We start from the raw sequence: 20,466 nt of genomic DNA on the forward strand, positions 1-20,466 counted from the left end.
GCTGCGGGGGGTTGGGGGGGAGGATTCCAGACACAGGGAACTTCAAGTACAAATGCTTTAAAAATTGTCAGAAACCTGTGGCAAGTCTCATCTTCATGGAGGCTGCCTGTGGGAGAGGAACAAGAGTCCAGGACTCCAAAGTGGGAGCTGGGGGTGCTGGGCAGGCAAACTGCTACATTTTTTAATAATTCCAAGAAGAATACTAGTAAGTATAAACATGGCCAACATTCTTTAAGATGATCCTCTAAGCCAGACATGGGTTAAATATTTCCATCACATTTTAGCTTCAGCTTCATTACAGTCAAAGGAAGCAACTCGAGGGTATAGGGTTCTACCCCTTATGAGTTACAGAGCTGTGGCTCCAAACTAGGGAACTCTGACCCCGAAGCCCACGCTCTCAGCTGCCAGTTCTAAGATCCATGGCAACCACCACCCCCTTTCTCCCTCTCCCCACCCCCTCCCTGAGGGGAAGCAGAGGGGCAAGAGGACAGCAGGAAAGAAGAGATTTGAGAAATGTGTACACAGAGGTGGCAGCGGGGACTTAGTAAGCTCGGGGCAGTGAGGACAAGGGAAGGGAAGAGCTGGCAATGCCTTCATCAAGAGAATGGGCAGAAATAAGCACCAGAACCAGAGGGGGGCAGGGGAACAGGAGAAAGATAAGATGCTGAGGCCAAGGGCTCCTAGACTAGGGGTGGAAAGGCCTGCTGGGCAGTCAGCTATTTAGATTGGGAGCAGAGAAAATCCATCTGCTAGGAAGGTACAGGTTTGGGCAAAAAGACATGTTGAAGGCATGAGAGGAGGTGGATTTGTCTAGGGAAAATGCAGAGAGTTAGAAGATGGGTAGCAACCTAAAAAACCTCAACTATTCAGCAAAGAATCCATTTTCCCATCTGTAAAAATAAGATAGATACACACACAGCCCATACACCCTCGACATACCTGCCTTTTTTAAAAACCCGAGAAGAGGCTTTCTTGGCCAGTAAAGCTGGCTGTCTTTAGTGTTACCTCTGGAAAAACCAACTTCACTCTCTTCCACGAGTGAGCCTTTGAATTACTTCTAGGGGGAATATTTCCGCTGAAGCAAAATAAGCTAGTTGCATGATATATATGTACTTAAGAATAAATAAAAAGAATACTCATGGTTTATCAGAGTTATGGCCAAAATTCTGCTCAGCCACGCTGAGCCCTGGTCACCAAGGTCAACAATTCCAAGGCAGCCTTAAGCCGGGTGGGCTCTGGGTGGAAGAAGCCCCACACTTACAGTGCTCCCGGAGGAAAAAAAAAAAAATTCCTGCCTTCATTTACCCTCTGTCTTCACCCTTCACACTCAACAGTATGACAGTGGGGCTTACCTGCCTTAGGAACCTGGACAAAAGGCAATTTTCTCCCGTTTGTCGCTTTTAAAACAAAAACTTCCCCATGTTAATGTGTAGCAAAAAGCGCGGGGGGGGGGGGGGGGAGCTCCTCTGGTCCGCCCTCCCTGGCAGTTGCTACCTTGCAGTTTATGACACACAGATAGAGGGAGGTCTGAGGAGTGAAAGAGGCAGCCGCAGGGGAGCAAGTCCATTTCCCGGAGAAACCAGCTCTGCCTCCTTTGCCCTGCGCTGTCTGCTGGGCGACTTTGAGAGGGGCTGGGGGACGATCCCTCCCGGCTGGGGCGATCCACACGGGAGGGGGGAGGACCCGGGCTCGGGGGCAGAGGGAGCCGCCACGGACCTTGCAGCAGCGCTGGCACTGGCTCGACTCTCCCAGGCAGTTTTTGAAGTCAGCAGAACAGGAATCGACTTACTATGATGCTGGGGGGAAGCTCCGGGAGAAGGGACTCATTACCGGCTTCATTACCATGAGAGATGCTGCGAGTCACAGAACAGCCCAGCGTGTCTACCGGGTGGACCCTGAAGACCTCTGTGAGTTCTGGGGCGGCTGTATTTTATGGCTGTGTAATTTTCTTTCTGGCTTGAAAGGCTGCTCTTGGACGAAATGTAGTCGCTTCAATGGGAATTTCTAGCGTGGAAAGTTGTCTGCTCATCCTTTGCTTAAGACTTTTTCTTTCTCTGACTAACTAAGCCACATAATTCAAGCTGAAATTCCTGACAGGGGCCGGGGGGCCATTCAGCCTAAGACCCACGGAGAACTATAACCCAAAGTACATCCGATTACTATGGGATTAACTCTGGATGTATTTTTAACCGCGTTTTCTTAGTGTAGGATGCCTATAGCCCGACTGTTCTGGAGGGCATGCTCTTTTAATGCTGCTGTGGCTCAACTAATATCATCAGCATCACCACCCGAATGAGATAGAGTGAAAGAAGATTCCTGGTAGTTACAAAACTTTGCTTCTCTGGCCAGGATCACATTTTTCTCCCGGAATGCTCACAACTCAGCCACCTCTCCGTCCAAAGTTCCTTCTGCTTTTTTGACCTTGCTTGTGAGAGGGAAAAAACAAAGAATGAAACCCAACAGAAGATTCTACTAAAATTTTGAAGGAAGGAAACAGAAAGAAGCCACTGCAGTTCTGTAACAACTGTTGTAATAATGGGAGAGAAAAAGCCAACCGAAGGAGCCCTGCCTGTAGAGCAGCCTCAGTGTGACAGAGCACGGAAACATAAAGCTGAGTGGTGAGCAGAGCCTGTTAACTCCTTAGCTTTTCTACTCTTCATCTGCTACAAGTTCCGGCTCGGACATGGATGTTCTCTGTGAAGAAAACACTTCTTTGAGCTCACCTACGAACTCCTTCATGCAATTAAACGATGACACAAGGCTCTACCATAACGACTTTAACTCGGGAGAAGCTAACACTTCAGACGCATTTAACTGGACCGTGGACTCAGAAAATCGAACCAACCTTTCCTGTGAGGGCTGTCTCTCACCACCCTGCTTCTCCTTGCTTCATCTCCAGGAAAAAAACTGGTCTGCCTTGTTGACAGCTGTAGTGATTATCCTGACCATTGCTGGAAACATACTCGTCATCATGGCAGTGTCCCTAGAGAAAAAGCTGCAGAATGCCACCAACTATTTCCTGATGTCACTTGCCATAGCGGATATGCTGCTGGGTTTCCTTGTCATGCCTGTGTCCATGTTAACCATTCTCTATGGTGAGTGGCATTAGTTTCCCAGCTGTACTCACACTGGTAACGAAGAGCATGTGCATGTCATTAGCAGCCGAGCCGGGGCTGATGGGACAATTTAAGGGCAAGGCTTTGTTTATAAAGGAGGGTCCAACTTGTTAGGCTGCTTAAATTTTACTCTTAAAATGGGGTCTCACATTTAAAGAAATTATATATCAATCTCCTATTTGTGATCATTGGAGAGTCGTATGCTTTTTGCAACATGTACATTTTACGTTGAGAGACAAAGTGTGCTTAAGACCATGTCGATTTTGTGTAGAATTATCAAGGTCCCAACAGAGCCATAAAGCCACCAGCTTTCTGTCATTCTGAATCCACTTGGTTTTTGCTCCTTTCTATCTACCACCAAATCTGCCAGCCTTCAAGACAGGACAGTTTTATCTTGGTCACACTGTCTTCAGCACTTCTAACGGAGTGGCAAAACCTTCTCAATTACCTTGGAACATTTGCAGAGGGAACATGAGGGCTGCAGCAGGTTTAATGTTAAAATATGCAGAGTCTCCATTAGAATAAATTAATTACTCCAGTTTTAATTGTTCCCTGCCCGGAGAAGCTCATTTGGAAGCGTGCCTTTGAATTATACCCTCCACTCTTTAAAAATGCATCTGCAGAAACTCCTCTCATCTGGTTTGGGGGAGGGTGGGAAACCCATGGGAAGAGATTAATCTTGCTTTCTTCCCAAGAGTCTGAAAGAGTCAAACCTCCCAGCAAGTCAGCAAACACTGGGACGGCTTCAGCGGGAAGCAGAATGTGATATTCTTTCCAGATTATGAGTGCTTAAGAACATGTCAATACGACCAGATTTCGCCCTTTAAAAAGGGGGAGAGAATATTGAGACCGCTGACACACGACCCACCAGCAGTCATCCAGAGCTAGGAACAGGTTGTGAGCACTATCTTTTAGAGGGGAATTTCTGGCCAAATCTTAGGGGCTAAAAAAAAATATCAACCCAGCCCTGAAGAAAGAGGAGGAGGAAGGAGATGAGCAACAGAGAGCGGGCGCCAGTTTGCACAGGATCCATAATACTCATTGCCAGGGCAGCCCCCGCCTGACCGTTCAAAATGTCACACATCACGATGATTTGATTAAATTCGCCTGTCATTTCCCAGACATCCTGGAGGAGTTCCCACTTCCTAAACCGCTCTGCGTTGAAGGCAAACTCCAGGAGTGGGAGATGACTCCCAGTGGGCCCGTCTGCGAACTAAAACCTGGGTGGGAATTTGGGAGGGACCCTAAGCGGTGGGTGTGGGGCAGGCACCCGCCAGCCGGCTTAGGAAGCCGGGACCTGGCCGGTGCCTCGGGCGTGGGTGCAATGGCGCCCTCTGGTGGCAGCCGCTCAGCGCACAGCTGGTTCCTGCCTGGAGATGCGCTTCTCCCTCCCCCTGGACTGGTCCCCCTGACTCGGCAGGGCTGATGAGGAAATTCCCCCCTCCTTATCCCCCGTCTTGAAAACCCAGACTATGGCCTGAGGCTGTTCCCTTACAGAGGAAACTCCGCCCAGGGCTAACATCAGTTCCGACCAGGCAGAGCGTGGCTTCCTCACCAGGCACTGCTAAGAAAAGCCTCTGCTTTTAGCTCAAGCTTTCCGCGAACAGGGTGAAAAGCACCAAGTCAAATTTGCATCCCGCACCCTTTTCTTAGCACGGTGGTGGTATTTTGGTAGAGAGTATGTTTGTGAATAGAGAGTTGCTTCAGCTTTGGGTCCAGAATGTCATGAAAGGTGGTCTTCATTTTCCTCCTCCCATCACACAGATCACTACTTCAACTGTCATCACAACTAACTGAGGTTTATATAACCATCTGATCTCCCTCTAAAACAGAAAGAGGAGACTTTATGCCCATGAGGCATCCCCTGGCTTGCCAACGCAGCAGGTGACTTCCTGAATGCGTCTCATAGTGGAATCCTCTGAGGAGCTTTAAACCACTTTCCTGTCTGAGGCCCACCTCTACCCACCCTCCTGGGCATCAGGAGCCACAGAAATGCTGCCTAGCAGATTCCATGTGCAGCCCTGGGTGAGAACCACGGCCCTAGGCAGCCGTGGCCCAAGCATGGTCCCTGGACCAGCAGCATCGACACCACCTGGAACATTATGAAAAATGCAGATCTTCCTGCCCCACCACAGACTTACAGAATCAGAAGCTCCAGAGATGAGGTCCCACAGTCCCATTTTCAGAAACCACTTCAGAGGTGCCAGGGCTCCCTCAAGTTTGAGCGCCACTGCCCTGAAACCGTTCTCAGGATACGAGTATCACACTTCCCTTCACCACTGTCTTCATTTCCCCCCACACACACCTCCCTAAGTTTAACTCCCTAAGTAGTATCAGGTAATGATTTTCCATTTTCACCAAGACATGGCCTCTACTCCGGATTTTTCATGATTTCTTCATTCGCACCAATGAGAGACTACTAAATGCCATCGCTGTGACACTGAGCAGTTGTAACAATGGCTAAAAGATGGCCTAGCCCCAGGGGATACACCATCGGTGAAAAACGTGAGACTAAATAGTGACAGTAGAGCGCTTTGACACAGGAACCCAAAGTACATCAGAACTCCTGACCCAAGTCCTTAACAACAAACAGGGAGTTCCCCCTGTGGCTCAGCGGGTTACAAACCCAACTAGTATCTATGAGGATGTGGGTTCGATCCCTGGCCTCGCTCAGTGGATTAAGGATCCGGCGTTGCTGGGAGCTGTGTTGTAGGTCACAGTCATGGCTGGAATCTGGCGTGGCTGTGGCGTTGGTTGGCAACTGCAGTTCTAGCTGGACCCCTAGCCCGGGAACGTGGGTAAGACCTCAGGTGCAGCCCTAAAAAGCAAAAAAGCAAACACAAACAAACAGGGGTAGATTCTGTTAGGTGGAAGACATAGAACAAGAGAAACCCTCAGAGACACAACCCGAGTCTGCAACCCACCAGCATGATTCCAGCCACAAGAAGTTTTCAAACCTTACGTTCATCATCGGTCAGTACCATCTTACTGTAGCTAAGCACAGTTGTTGCTAGGCTTTTTTGAAGTGTTGAAAAAAGCCTGCATTGTCTTTTGCTGCTACCTGTGCCTTTCCCTAGGACAGAAATGGTTCAAGCAGGATAAATACTACACCCCACAGAAGTTCAAAGCTGGTAACTGATGCTCATCTTCTGCACCATAGGGTACCGATGGCCTCTGCCCAGCAAGCTCTGCGCCGTCTGGATTTATCTGGATGTGCTCTTCTCCACGGCCTCCATCATGCACCTCTGTGCCATCTCGCTGGACCGCTATGTTGCCATCCAGAACCCCATCCATCACAGCCGATTCAACTCTAGAACTAAGGCATTTCTGAAAATAATTGCTGTTTGGACTATATCAGTAGGTAAGTGGGAATGGTATTTTTCAATCCTATTTGAAGTGATGGTTCATGCCTTCTAAGTAGAATTGTTCTTGTTGCACGGAATGCTCACGTCCTGAGTCTATTGTTCTGTTTGTTGCAAGAGATTTTCTAACCCAGCAAATTATCCAATTTGCTTTAGGGAAGAAAAATCTGTTAATGTGACTAGCTAACAACATAAACTTGTGTTGCTTTGTACGGGTAAGAACATACATAGCCAGGAGTTCCCGTGGTGGCTCAGCAAAAATGAATCCGACTCGTATCCATGAGGATGGAGGTCCCACCCCTGGCTTTGCTCAGTGGGTTAAAGACCTGGCATTGCCTCGAGCTGCAGTGCAGGTAGCAGACACAGCTAGGATATAGTGTTGCTGTGGCTGTGGTATAAGCTGGCAGCTGTAGCACTGATTCAACCCCTAGCCTGGGAACTTCTGGGTATGGCCATGAAAAGAATGTACATATCCCCCAAGAGAACCAAAATCGAGAGTAACTGTGTCCCTGCCGCCTCCAGGAATTCCCCCCACCTCATACTTTCAAACTCACTCGAGTTTTGAAATTTCTCGATCTTGAGTTTCCCCGAGACCTCAGTGTTGATAATCACTCTACCTGTTGTCACTATAAGAATACAGAGCCCCCTGTTAGAGCAGACACAGCTTCTAGAGGGTAGAGAAAGGTCCCAGGTGCCATAACAGAGGGAGAAGGTGAGGACAGAGGCTGGCAGCAGGACTGGGCACTCACGGGGCCTCCAGCACCTCCTTGACTCTTCCTCCTCCTGTTAGGATATCACGTGCTAGGATTTCAAGCTGCTCCACTTGGGCTGATTACACACCTGACCCGTTGCCAGAATTGATCTGTCTCACACTTGACAGACAGGAAAGCCAGGTAGTAGAAGCTGAATGGGAGCTCCCAGGCAGCTAAGCCAATGGCACCTGTCACCTCAGTGGGCTTGGTTCTTAACCCAAGATTCTCTGGGATTCATTTTCAAGTTGCAAAGCAGAAATGCTGCCCCTGCTTATGGTTACATGTGCGCCAGTGTCTAACTTGAGCATCTATGGGACCTGGTGGTGGGTTTGACATCTCTGACTCAGCCTACCCACAATTCTCTCATGATCAAAATGCACATCAATGGCAAGTGAAGTAATAGGATACCTTGTGTGTCAGCGCCTGTGGTTTGCCTTGCTGCGGAATGTGTCATCTGCAGAGCAGTTCACTCGGTTTTATGGATGACAAGACAGGTGTAAAAAGTGAGGTGGACCTTGCAGGACCCTATGGCTAGTCAAGAGCACGGCCAAGGTCATGCTCGATTGTGATGGCAACGCTAACAAACCACCTTTGTATGATTTCCAAAGTTCTTTATGGTCTTAGTCTGTTTTCTATTTTGTTACAGTCTGAGGCAGACAGGATAGGAGATCTTATTTAGTGCTTCTGTGAAGGATTTGGGAAACTGGAGCAGAGAGAAGTGTGTGGCTGGCTGGGTCTCCTCTCCAGCCAGGATCAGGGCTGAGACTCTCAGCTCCCGGCACCACATCTCTTACTGCTAAATGTACCTCCTTCTTGGGAGCCAGGTTTTGATCCCCAGAATGCTTGCTGCTTCTGGGACTCTGCAACCTTGGACTTGCTCTTCTAGCATCAAGACAATGAAGGACCAGTGGTTCTCAATCCAGGCACATATAAAACCCCTGGGCAGCGCTCTGATTTCATCGGTCCATGGCAAGCCAGGTGACCGTAAGGTGCAGCCAGGGTTGAGGACTGACATCAACTGTCCAAGAGGGAGATGCAATTAGCAAAAGTGGGGGCAAGAATAACGTAAACAAAGCCAGCCAAGCGACGGTCAAATCTACTCTAGCTTTACCCCTGCCTGGACACTGTCCCATTGGTAAGACCAAGGCTGCAAGAGTCACCTATCTTTTACCCTCAGTCATACTGACACCGTTTTCCCTGTCTTAGTCAAGCTGAATAGCACAGGTATCGAGTTCCCTTGTGGCACAGTGGGTTAAGGATCCTGAGTTGTCAGTGGCTCAGGTTCCATTCCTGGCCTGGGAACTTCTGTGTGTCACAGGTGTGGCCAAAAAAAAAAAAAAATCATCATTTGTTAGTAATGGCTGTTTCTGCACAACGACCAGAGACCCAGTCGTGTTCAAAGCACCTTACAAAAAATGAGCTGCAGAGAAACAAATTGCACAGAATAACACAGCTTGTAACTAAGAGTCACCCTGAGTCAATCCTATCTGAAAGCCCTCACCCTTACTACTGCCCATAGAGACAGTCTGCTTCCTTCTTCCTCCAGCCGCCACCCCAGGAGGCAGACAGGCAGGCTGGAGGGAATGGTTCTTGGGGTGCTGGTCAGAGGTCAGCATTCATCCATTTGGTCACACTTTTATTGCTTAGCTACTCTGTGCTTGGCACTGAATATCTTAAGACGTGCATTTAGAGGTCTCCCACCGTGCAATCGGGGAAGGCAGATACGGAAACCTCAGAAGAGCTGAGGTGGTTATCTAGGCTCAGTGCCACACGTCTGTAAGATGTGTGGCTGAGGAGTTGGTAGAAGTATTTTTTAAAAAGAGAACGAAAGGCAGTTCTAATGAAAGGGCTTAGCATAAATATTCTTCTGAATTATTTTTCTATTGTTTCCATTTCCACCTTTTTTTTTAATTTTTGTTGTTGTACATTTAAATCCTTGGCTGGGATTTTTGTATATAGTCCAACATTTTCTTCTACCAGTGATTAAAGCCTTTTTAGCATCTAGATAGAGAGCTAGATCGATAGCAATCTATCTCTTAGATATGTTTTACCCCTTTGATTTATTGATATATTGCATTTTCCTTGTAGATTTGAATATTAAACTGCCCTTTCATGCCTAGAAGATATTCATAAATGAATGGGACTTATAAGAATAATCAACCAAGTCACACAAAATTTGACAGTTTTCTGATTGTTCCCTAAGATCTTAAAATGTTTAAGGTCTTTTAAGAACATACATGTTCTTTAAAGCTATATAGAATTTAGTTTCCCATCTTTCTTGTCCTGATGTCTTTCAAATGGTATCTTTAATTATATCTCAAGTATCTTTGAAATGTTTCATTTACATTTTCTACCTTGTTTTAGGTTATTAGCTGCATACAAAGCTTAAGTTCTCTTTGTATTGATTCTTTTATCTTTATTAAATATAACACTACTTTAAAGTCTGCTTCATCTGATTTATAGCTTTGCAGTTTTTAGTTTTTTAATCATTTTTTGTATATATCCTATTCCATCCTATTACTGTCAAACTCCTTTCTAACCTAATATTTAAAGTATATTGCTTATTAAGAAGCCTATTAAAGTTGCTTTGTTTTAATTTAGTCACTGTCTTATTTGGAATCTTTAGTTCATTTACATTTACTGTAACTCAGATATACTGGGGTTTAAATTTACCCTCTTATAGTCTTTTCATTTTCTATTATTCTCTATTCCAGTTTCTCTCAATCCTTACCTTTTGGGCTAATCAATAACTGTTAATTCATCATCCCCTTTATATGCTTATTAGTTACTCCATTTTTTTAAATCCCTTTAGTGATTACAATATTTGTGACCTAATAGAGACTAGTACAAATTACTTGTATCACTTCTGAAATAATATAAAAACCTTGGGCTATTTAATTCAATTTACCTTTTGTATTTTTTCCTATTTTCCGATTCTTTGTATCTTTTTAAAACCTCGAAGTCATCTTAAGTGTCCTATTCCCTCAGTATTTTTTTTTCACATGTTGATCTTTTCTATTGCTTTTGTCACTTCTGTGATTCTGCCTGGGTTCCTAAAGGATGTCTTTTAGAGCATCATGTAGTTTTATTTTGGCTGTTATTCTAAACATCTTTATTTTCCCTTCATTTTTAAGCCTATCTTTGCTCAGTGGAGAATTGAGGTTTTGACATTATCTTTTCAAAGACTGCTTCTGCCCATTCCCTCTCCCTTCCCCAACCCATCTCAGACTCCAGTTTCTTGTATGGTAGAATTTTTACCTATGTTTATGACTCTTAAATGCTTTTCTATATTTTTCACCTTTTTTCAATTCTTACTTTAGTCTGGCTAAGTTTATTGACTCTTCTCCTGGGTTACTCATCCTCTCACCAGCTATTTCTCATTTGCTGTTAAAACTACATATTGTATTCAAAACGTGGTACTGCATTTTTAGAATTCCCACTTGATCCTTTTTATAGATTCTGCTTCTCTGGAATAACTCTCCATTTTTTCATCTATTTCCTTGAATAGTAATCAGAGGTATCTGGGTATCTGAGTTACCTGGGGATTTCTATTTTCCAGGTCTTTTCCTACTTGGTTCTGTCAGCTGGTAAGCTTAGTGCTTTTACTGAATACTGACATTGGATAAAATGTGTGGGTCCTTTGTTGATGTTCTTATTCTTCATGGAGGGGTCCTTTAACTTGAGCAGGCAATTAGAATAGGTCCCCTAAATCCAGTCAGGGATCGAGCTTGGGTGAGGCTGGGCTTTGTGAGCACTGCTGAGTTTTGAGTCTACCCTACGCCTAGGACATATTCCTTCAGGACCCCAGAACAAGGACCGAGCTGTTCTTCATTCTGAAGACTTCTCAACTCCAGGTTTTGTCTCCTCAGCACCACCAGACTGCTACTAACTCTTTAGATGCTCAGCCCCTCCATCTGTGTTTATTTTTTTAATTTTGTTTTTATTAGGGTATGGTTGATTTACGGTGTCCTGTCCCTTTCTTCTGTAGAGCACAGTGACCTAGTCCATGCACATGTATATGAATGATTCTCATACTATCTTCCATCATGGTCTGTCCCAAGAGACTGGGTATAGTTCTCTGTGCTGTACAGCAGAACCTCATTGCTTATCCATTCTAAATGCAGTCGTTTACATCTACCAACCCCAGAACTCCCCGTCCATCCCACTTCCTCCCTCTCCCCTCCAGCTCCTTCTCTAACAAGTTGGTAAAGGCCTTGAAGGGAAAGGCAGCTCACACCATTACTTGACTTTTTTTTCCCTCTTTCCTTCACTCCAGAATCTTACTCCCTCAAATCCCAAGTGTTTTGAGAGTCCTAACTCCAATTTCTGATCTCCCTATCCCCCCCACCCACCTCGAGACAAGTTTGGGGGCCTCAAAATGTGCTTTATTGGGTATTAATATTACCACACCTCCTCCTCCTCCGTAGAATCTCTCCAGTGTATCTTTCCCACCTTTTCACATCTTTCTTCTTTTGTTTTACATACATATTTTTACAAGTAACTTACAGATGGATTTTTTTAAAAAACACAAAGTCTGACACCCGCCACCTTTTCGTAATGAAATTCTGCCCGGCTCCATGAACTGGGACAAGTGACACACTTTGTTTTATCCCTCCTTTTTTTACATTCGTCATGCATCCTTCTTTTTAAGAGTTGACTTTCTTCCTGATTTCATGTTTGCCGACTCCCACAATGTTTTCACTTCCCTTCCCCCATCCCAGTTTGTTTGAGTTTCATCCATTCCTTTTGGGATTATAGTCCCATTCCAAATACTCCTCACACTGATACTTCTATTTCTATATATAAAATAAATAACCCCACTCAATTTTTTTATTGCCTTATTCACCCTGAGTCCCAATTCATAGGTTTTGCCACCATTTAAAAATAACCCAGTGGTGTAATAGGCCTTTAAAAAGAAAGTCCCCCTCCCCCCCCAAAAAAAAATGCAGAGCAGAAACCATCAAGAGCAATATAGACCTAGGTGACTACATGAGAAATAGTACATTTTATATGGCTAAAATCAACATAAAGTCAGAGGAAAATTTTTCAATGTCTATGCGTAACAGACCAAGGGTTTCTATGCTTAACCTACAAAGAGCACCCACATTTTGATTTTAAAAATGAAAAGACAAGCAATACAGCAGGGAAATAAGTAAACAATATGCATAGGCAATTCACAGCAAGTAAGTTGAAATGGACCAAGCTCGTGAAAAAGGCTTTGTCTGTTTGTTTTTTTTTTAAACAGCCATGGAAGTGTAATTTAAAATGACAATGCAGTACCTTCTTTATCCATCTGATAGGCCAAATTCAAGTGAGTGAAAACATCCACTACTGTTTTGGAGATGGTTCCCTATGCCCTCATATTCCGTTTATGTAAACATGCATTGTTTGCTCTTGGACAATCTAGCAAACGTTTTCAAAATATGACCTCCCAACCCCACTCGAGAGACTCTGTTCTGCAGAAAAACAAAAGCATCTGCAAGAATCTGTATCATTTTGGGGGAAGAGCAGAAAAGCGGAAGGGCTGGGTTGTGGTTGAATATATTCTTTTTATCTAAATTACAGAATATTTTGCAGCTCTTTTTTTTCCCCAACTCAATGAATTTTATTACATTTATAGTTGTACACAGCGATCATCACAACCCAATTTTATAGCACTTCCCATCTGCAGCTCTTAAAAATACTGAGTTGGGGTTATGGGACCTTCAAGTGTTTGTGATGTAAGGTGCAAAAAGCAAGTTTCAGGGTAGTATGCACGGTCTGAGCCCATTCTGCTAAGGGAAGAGTAATAACATATGGAGATACACAGGATTAGCACTGAGAAACCATTCCAAGTCTTGATACTCTTTAAGAAAAATGTAGATCGTTTTTGATAAAACGACATTTATTCCATTTGACTTAATTTTTGACTATGTCCTTCCTACCTATTAATTGTGATATAATTCCATGCTTTATTAAATTTATTATGGTAGCAAAAAAAAAAGGTAAAATTATCAAGAGTGGCCGATTGTTGTATTTTCCCTTATATATTTCTCTATAGTTTTGTCACATATATGATGATAAGATGTTTGGGAAGATCAAGAATCAAACAGTTACACCTGCATCACGGGGTGGTGCACAGAGGCTCTGTAGAGGAGGTAGCTGAGCCCCCAAGTTTGCTAGGATTTCACAGACAGCAGCCTTGGGACCTCATCATAGATGACTCAAGTTTATTAAGATTTCCTGCTTCTCTCCCTCTCATTACTGTGACCGACTTGGTCATTTTACTTTTGCCAATATTTCTATCTTACCCTGAAGAAAATGAACATAATTACGAATCAGTTGCGTTTTTCTCTTTGTGAGCTTCTCTGAATAAAGAGGTGACGACAGTCAAAGATTGAAGCATTGCATCAAGAATGATCCTGAGGTTCTCTGGATTTCATTTTGCCTTCATACACCCAATTCCCTTGATCAGAGGTAGCCGTGACTCCACTACAATATACAAAATGAGCAAACCGTTTCCTTGTGATGATTGCCTTGCTAACTCCACATCAGAAAAGAAAATAGATGCTATTTATTCTCCGACCGTCTTTAGCAGGTAAAAGTATAGAAAACGTGAAAATGACTCTTTTCACATTGTCACATCCTGACAAGCAAGCAGAGACACCAATTTAATTTTTTCTCTGCCCTTCTTTCATTTCAGAAATGTATTTGTGTTCATGGAGTAATTTTGAGGTATCATGAGTATGAATAAGATTTTTTTCTTCCCTCAAGGCTAATCATGACCTTGTATTTTATGCACTATTACTTTTATAATAGAAGAGACACACTGTGTCCATTTATCTGGCCCTTTGCCTTCACCGACTGGGATAGCAGACATAGATTTTGAAACTTAATGCTTAGGCCTTCAAAACATTTCACTTCCTAGACAGTGCAGGTGAATGAAGCCGCTTTAAGGGACAGTGAAAATGCTAACTCTCAGTATAGTTTTATTTATTTTAGTATGTAGTAGGATTATGAGCATCTTTTCAGGTTTGTGAGCAAATTTATATTATGTTTTCTATGGCCGGCTGCCTATAGTTTTTGCTGTAGAACTTGGTAGCTATAAGCAAAAGTTTGGAGCCAGACTTTGTCCCCATGAGCTGTGTAACCTTGGGCGAGTGACTTAACCTCTCTGCACCTTCGGTTCCTGATGAGTGCATCATGATGGGAACAGCACCTCTGCCATGAGGTTGCTTTCATGACTGAGCGAACGCAGTGTTTGTCTTGTCACATAAGTGTTTTAAGTTTACAACCATCATTTGAACTCTTTTCTGGAAGGTCCTTGGACTCTTCCTAACACACATTAGGGGAATTAACTTTTTGTCCGTGTTGGCACAATTTATGTCTTCCCAGTATGTTGTCACTTGCCATTATTGGTGGGGGTTTTTTTGGATAGATGTTTCTTTCCCTATGGTTTTATTTATAAATGTTCTTTTCTCCTTTATGGCTTCTGAATTTTGAGTCATTTCTAAAATTACCTTTCCCACTGCAAAGTTAAAGGAATTCTTGCATATTTTCTTCCATTACTTTTTATGGTTTCATTTATACATGTTAAGTCCCTGACCAATTTAGAACTTAACCTGTGGTTTACATTTTTTCTTCACAGCTACTTATTATCCCATCTCCTTCCCCATTGATCTGATATGCCACCTTTATCATTATACTCAGTTCATATGTATATTTATATTTGGGTTTATTTCTGGGCTTTCAATTCTCTTGATCATTTTTTCACATTCACCTACAGCATACTTTAGTGGAATATATTTAATGACGTTTATTAACTCTTCAACTAGTATTTCCTTCCTTGTTGCTTTTCTTCAGACTTTTCCTGACCCTTTTCGTTTGCTTCTTTGTATTATGGAAATCAGCTTCTATCTAGTCCCAGAAGAGAAAAAATTTTATTAGAACTGCGTGTAATTTAGTAAGTTAATTTTTTAGACCTTTTGCGATAGCTGGTTACTTGTTTATTTTTTTTTTTTTGGTCTTATTTACTTTTTGTGTGTTTGTGAGCAGCCTCAGATTCCATATGGAATGAAGTGTCAATAGTATATAAACAAATCTACCTCCAATTTTAGCACTTGGGTTTAAAAAAATTATATGCCTATTTAGGTCCAAGAGGAATGGTAGTGAAATACACATGCTGAGTTTTCCTATCATATCTATCTTCTGAAGGAAAAAAAAATTGCCAACCCCCTATTGCCAGCAGTCAGCCTAAGAATCAGATTTCAAAGACTCATGATGCAACCAGGAAGGAAGGGACTTGGGTTACCCGTTCCCAGCCCCATGCTTAGACATCACACAGTAGGGGCATCTAGCAGGACAGGAAATGAAACAAACATGTGACAAATGAGAAGCTGAAGGAAAGGCAAGGATTTCTACTATCTTCCCATTTCTCTCCTGGGTGAGGTACAACTGCCCCCACCTTTTGTCCCCTGGCACAATGCAGTATCTAGTATCTCATCAGAGGTACAGAAGGGAGCTCCAGGTGCTGCCCCAGCCCGTAGATGAGGAGGTCAATGTCCAATGTGAGCAGGCTGCTCTCAGCCATGCTGAGAGGGACTGCTGGCCCTCCATAGGGTGTCACAGCACCAGAGAGCTGCCAAGTAGCCAGCCAGGCTGTCACTGCCCTGAAACAAAGCCTCTGCAGGGCCACCACTCAGCCAAGCTCCTTCTGACCCCTGAGTGCAGTGGTCTTGTCCCTTTCTGCCCACACACAGGTACAAGGAACTTAGGAAAATCTCCCTCACTGGTCCACCACTTCTCACATGGAACTTAACATTGCAGCAAGACTGTGCTCTTGGTGGACATGTCCTTGGTTGTCCTTCAGGACACTGGCCCAAGGGTAAGAGGCGGTTTAATGGCCCCGGCAGCTCAGAGCCTGCCAAAGTGACAGCTGACGTCTCTCTGCATGGCAGACTCTAGCCAGTAGCTATGGGACTACGTGCTGAATCAAAGAGCTCTCCTTGGCCACTGGAAACTGGTGGCAAAAATGAAGAGATGACCCGATGAGAAAGAAAAAAAGTTTTGTTCTCTGTTGACTGGACCTGCCTCATGGACCGAGTTTCTTCTAAGAAGGAGAGGTCAGAGGCGGTGGCAGCACAGGACTGGGAATTTTACTGCTTCTGGCCACTTAAAGCAGAAGACTAGCATCTATGTAAGATTCCCTCCTGGCCCTTGGGCTGTGCCAGGAACTCAGGAACTCCTCCCTTTAAGCTGGGCCAGAGCTACAGGGGAGTCTACTTGCTCCAGTCTCTTCAGTTCTTTGGGGACCATAGATGGGAATCTTCTGAGTTTCCTTCTAAGTCGGGAGCTATAGCGGATCACCCCATCAGTCTGTTATCACCCACACTCTTTGCACCTTACCACCTGTTCCTTCATGGACCTCCCTAACCCAAACCCTGGACAACCAGCCCTTATGGTTATGGCACCCAAGTCATCAAGAGCTGCCAGGGAAAGTCACGCACTGCATCAGACACCACCTGTCTGTAGTTTCCAACCTTGCCATGACTTCTCATTGCTATTGACCTTTCGGTGCAACCCTAGTGGGTTTTTCCAAATCCTTTTCTGTTCAAGTCTTTCCTTTCAACCTTGGGGTGCCCTTCTCCAAGCAGATGTTCTTATTCCCTTTGGCTCCAAGGAGGGGCCCGAAAGCCATTCCTCTTCTGTTTCTACTCCCACGTTCCAATTCCGCTTTCAGTTTTCAGTTTCCAAATGGGTAATTCCAAGAATATCCATGTTCTGTACTTTCTAACTCTACCTCCTATCTCTTTCTTAACAATCTTTGACGTCTCCCCACCCCCCTCTAATCAATTTTAATTCCCTCTGAGATTTTTGCCCTCACTCGCTCCATTTTGTCACCTCTTGTTCACACCTCCAAGCACCATCCGGCTTTGACCCCTCCTCTTTACTGTCCTTCTCAAGGTCACCCAAACCTCCCTGATCGCTCATCAAATCCAAAAGACTATTTCTACTTTCATAATATACTCAAGTAACACATGAATACATTCTCAATGTCAGAGAGTCAAACAGCTCCAACTACAGAGCATAAAAGTGAATTGCCCTTCACGCCTCCCTGCCTCTACAGACCAGCACCCATCATCACCATGCTGACCTTGAACCTGTTCCTGCACAATGTGGAGCATAGCAGAAAGGATGGAGTATGGCCAAGCAGAGCCTCCTCAGGATATTCCCTTTGAGAATATCCCACAGTAGCCTTCCCCTTGCCTCCCTCCCCCTTTTTTTTGTATTTTTGGAGCCACACCCACGGCACATGTAGGTTCCCAGGCTAGGGATTTAAGCAGAGCTATAGCTGCTGGCCTACACCCCAGCCACAGCAATGCCAGATCCGAGAAGCATCTGTGACCTACACCAGAGCTCACCAGCAATGCCAGATCCTTAACCCACTGAGCGAGGCCAGAGATCAAACCTGCATCCTCATGAATGCTAGTCAGATTTGTCTCTCCTGAGCCACAGTGGGAACTCCTCCTTCCCTTTGTATATCCTTTGACTTTGTGCTTACATTTCAAGCTGTGCCCTCCAAACCCTGCTGGCCTCTGCTTCTCTGTAAACCAGGTCCCATCTGCTGTCTGTCTTCCAGGGATTCCTCCATCATTTGTGAAATACTCACGAGATGACATTTTCATGGGTTGTAGCTTATTCTGACTGACGTGCTTTTTGCCTCTTTTAATCATTAAATTGAAGATTAGGAATGAGAGCTTATAGACACATGGACATGTGCTTGGAGACTATCTTGACCCCAATTTTTTTTTTCTTTTTTGGCTACCCCCCCGCCAGGGAACTTCAGTTGGCAACCTATGCTGCAGCTGCAGCTAAACTGCAGTTTGCAACCTATGCTGCAGCTGTGGCGACACTGTGTCCTTTAACTCCCTGTGCCAGCACAGGGACTGAACGTGTGTCTTGGCCCTACAGAGACCAATTCCACTGCACTGCAGTGGCAACCCCAACCCCAATTTTCCTTATATATTTAGATCTTTCTTTAGCTACTCTTTCATGCACCTCATTCTGCGTATCAACCTCTCTTCCAAACGGTCTCCTCCCTCAGCATCTCCCCGCCCAGGTCTGTTGCTTCTTTTTTGCAGACTCCTTTTTCTCTTACTCCTTATATGGTAGGGCTCTCCCCAGATCCACTCTTTCCCTTCTCATCTCTCACTCTCCTTGCTCTTGCTGAGTCCCTTCCATTTCCATGGCTTCAGCTATTAGCAGAACACCGAGGAACTAACAAATCTGTATTCTGGACTACCCCGCTCCCCAGGGCCTCGGCCTCCTGCATCCAACTATGTGATGAAGGACTCTAGCCTCGAGTCCCACTGGAACCTCAGTCTTACCTGCTCCCAAGCTGTGTTCGTGTTCCGTCCCCCGCTTCCTGAAATCTTTGATTTAGAATATGGCATTACAGTCTGCTCCATCACTAGATGCCCCAAACTCCTCCCCTTCCTCACCTGCACATCTGAGCACTTGCTGAGGCCTCTGCTGTCTGCTTCCTCGCTGTTTCACACATCAGCCTCCCCTCCTTTCATTCAGCCCCATCTCATCTCCTGGGTTATGGCAAACATGTCCCCTTCCATGGCTGTCATTCTCCACCTCTTCACCAAAGTTAACCATATCAAATAAATATTTAACTAAAATCTCTCTCCTTTTGGAAACCCTTGAATGACTTTGCTGCCAATAAGATTACAGATCCTTAAATGAGACACACAGGGCCCCATAAAGAAGGTCCCTGCCCACACCTCTATTTCACATTCTCCATCTACAGTCAGTTACCTAGAATTCCCACGTCCCTTCACCTTCATCATTGCATCTTCTGCTTCAAATGCCCTTTCATCTCCCTGCTTGGCCAATTTCTACCTTTGGCATCACCTCCTCCAGGAAGCCTTCGTTTTTCCCTTCTATCCAAGGGTGAGATATGTACCCTGCTTTGATTCTTCCACAGCCCTTACATATTATCTTTTCACATCTTACCATCATCTTTTATTCCCTCACTAGATTATGTGTTTCCAGAGAACACAAGGAATAAAAATACACTTAATCTTCAGCCCAAGTTATATAATAGATAATGCCTATACAGGCATGCATGTCAGAATTAATTTCTAGAGTCTGAACTGAAAGCACCTTTCACCAACTTCCTTCTTTGTCCATTTGGTTTCAAACTGCTATTTTTTTTTTATTAGGGTATAGTTGATATACAATGTTGTACTAATTTCTGTTGTATAGCGAAGTGACCCAGTCTCTCTCTCACACACACACACTCCCTTTCTTATATTATTTTCCATCATGATCCATCCCAGAGACTGGATACAGTTCCCTTTGCTGTACAGTAGGACCTCATTGCTTATCCATTCTAAATGTAATAGTTCACATCTGTTAACCCCAAACTCTCCCCAACAATGCTATTTTTAGATTACTTTTCCCATACCTTATGAAAGCCTAACATTTATTAAAAAATAAACTACCTTTTTCTACTAAATACCAACCATATTGTGGTTATTATAAATGCCTAATTAATAGGGTCTGTAAGAACGATGTTGAATGTTTTTCCCCCAGCAACTGCTGAGCTTTGGTTTGAGATTTTAAGACCCATTTGGACAATTGTTCTCCTAAACCAAGTTCTCTTGTGTCAGAATCTACATAGCATCTCAGGGTAGTTTTCCATTAATCTGGCTGATTTTTTGCAATCATTATGCGAAGAGGTGCGATGCATCTCTCAGAGGCCTCATGGGTCTCCCAGGCAGAATCTCACCACTGCAGGTGAACATCAGTGGGGTCTCCACATTCCACAATACCAACCATCAACTTTCCAAGTTCCGACTTCTTTTCCCCACCTTGACCCAGGAATAATGACACTCTCTGAAGCTGACTTACATGAGTCAAGTTCCAATCACTTGATTTATTTCATACGTGGGTAATACAGACCCATTTTCCTGGACCCGTTCACCTTCATGGGACTCTCCTTGCAGTAGGGCAATCCCCTCAGATGCCATACCAAATAGCAGTGTGCAGTTAGGGAGTGTCTACAATGGGCTAGAGCAAGTCTAAGCACCTGCCAGACACAGGATAGAACGAATATGCAAGCATCTAAAGGAGAGTTTGATGCATGTATCTGCAAACTTTTTAAACACGAATCAAAAAGTAAGTACACAGCAAAGAACATACAGCCTGATGGATAAAGCCAGCTATAACAGAAAGCAGAATTTATTA

General features: G+C 44.3%; 1 protein-coding gene and 1 long non-coding RNA gene across 3 annotated transcripts in view; one reads left to right on the plus strand and one right to left on the minus strand.

Annotated features, from left to right (window-relative positions):
• LOC106505291 (uncharacterized) overlaps positions 1-2,909 on the minus strand; it is a 400,457-nt gene extending 397,548 nt beyond the window's left edge. The window contains exon 1 of the long non-coding RNA XR_014819487.1: positions 2,846-2,909. This is a non-coding gene — a long non-coding RNA (uncharacterized LOC106505291). The remainder of the gene's footprint in view (positions 1-2,845) is intronic.
• HTR2A (5-hydroxytryptamine receptor 2A) overlaps positions 1,512-20,466 on the plus strand; it is a 64,273-nt gene continuing 45,318 nt past the window's right edge. The window contains exons 1-3 of one of the 2 annotated variants that reach the window (XM_013980517.3): positions 1,512-1,907; positions 2,350-3,095; positions 6,277-6,477. In XM_013980517.3, the coding sequence (XP_013835971.2) occupies positions 2,684-3,095; positions 6,277-6,477 (613 nt within the window). In that variant the 5' untranslated portion in view covers positions 1,512-1,907; positions 2,350-2,683. 2 annotated transcript variants of the gene reach the window in all.

The sequence above is a fragment of the Sus scrofa genome, chromosome 11, assembly GCF_054392235.1.
Source record: "Sus scrofa isolate SSC_HxYL_T2T_F1_AM1 chromosome 11, Sscrofa_HxYL_maternal_Yorkshire_Landrace_v2.0, whole genome shotgun sequence".
NCBI lineage: Eukaryota > Metazoa > Chordata > Mammalia > Artiodactyla > Suidae > Sus > Sus scrofa.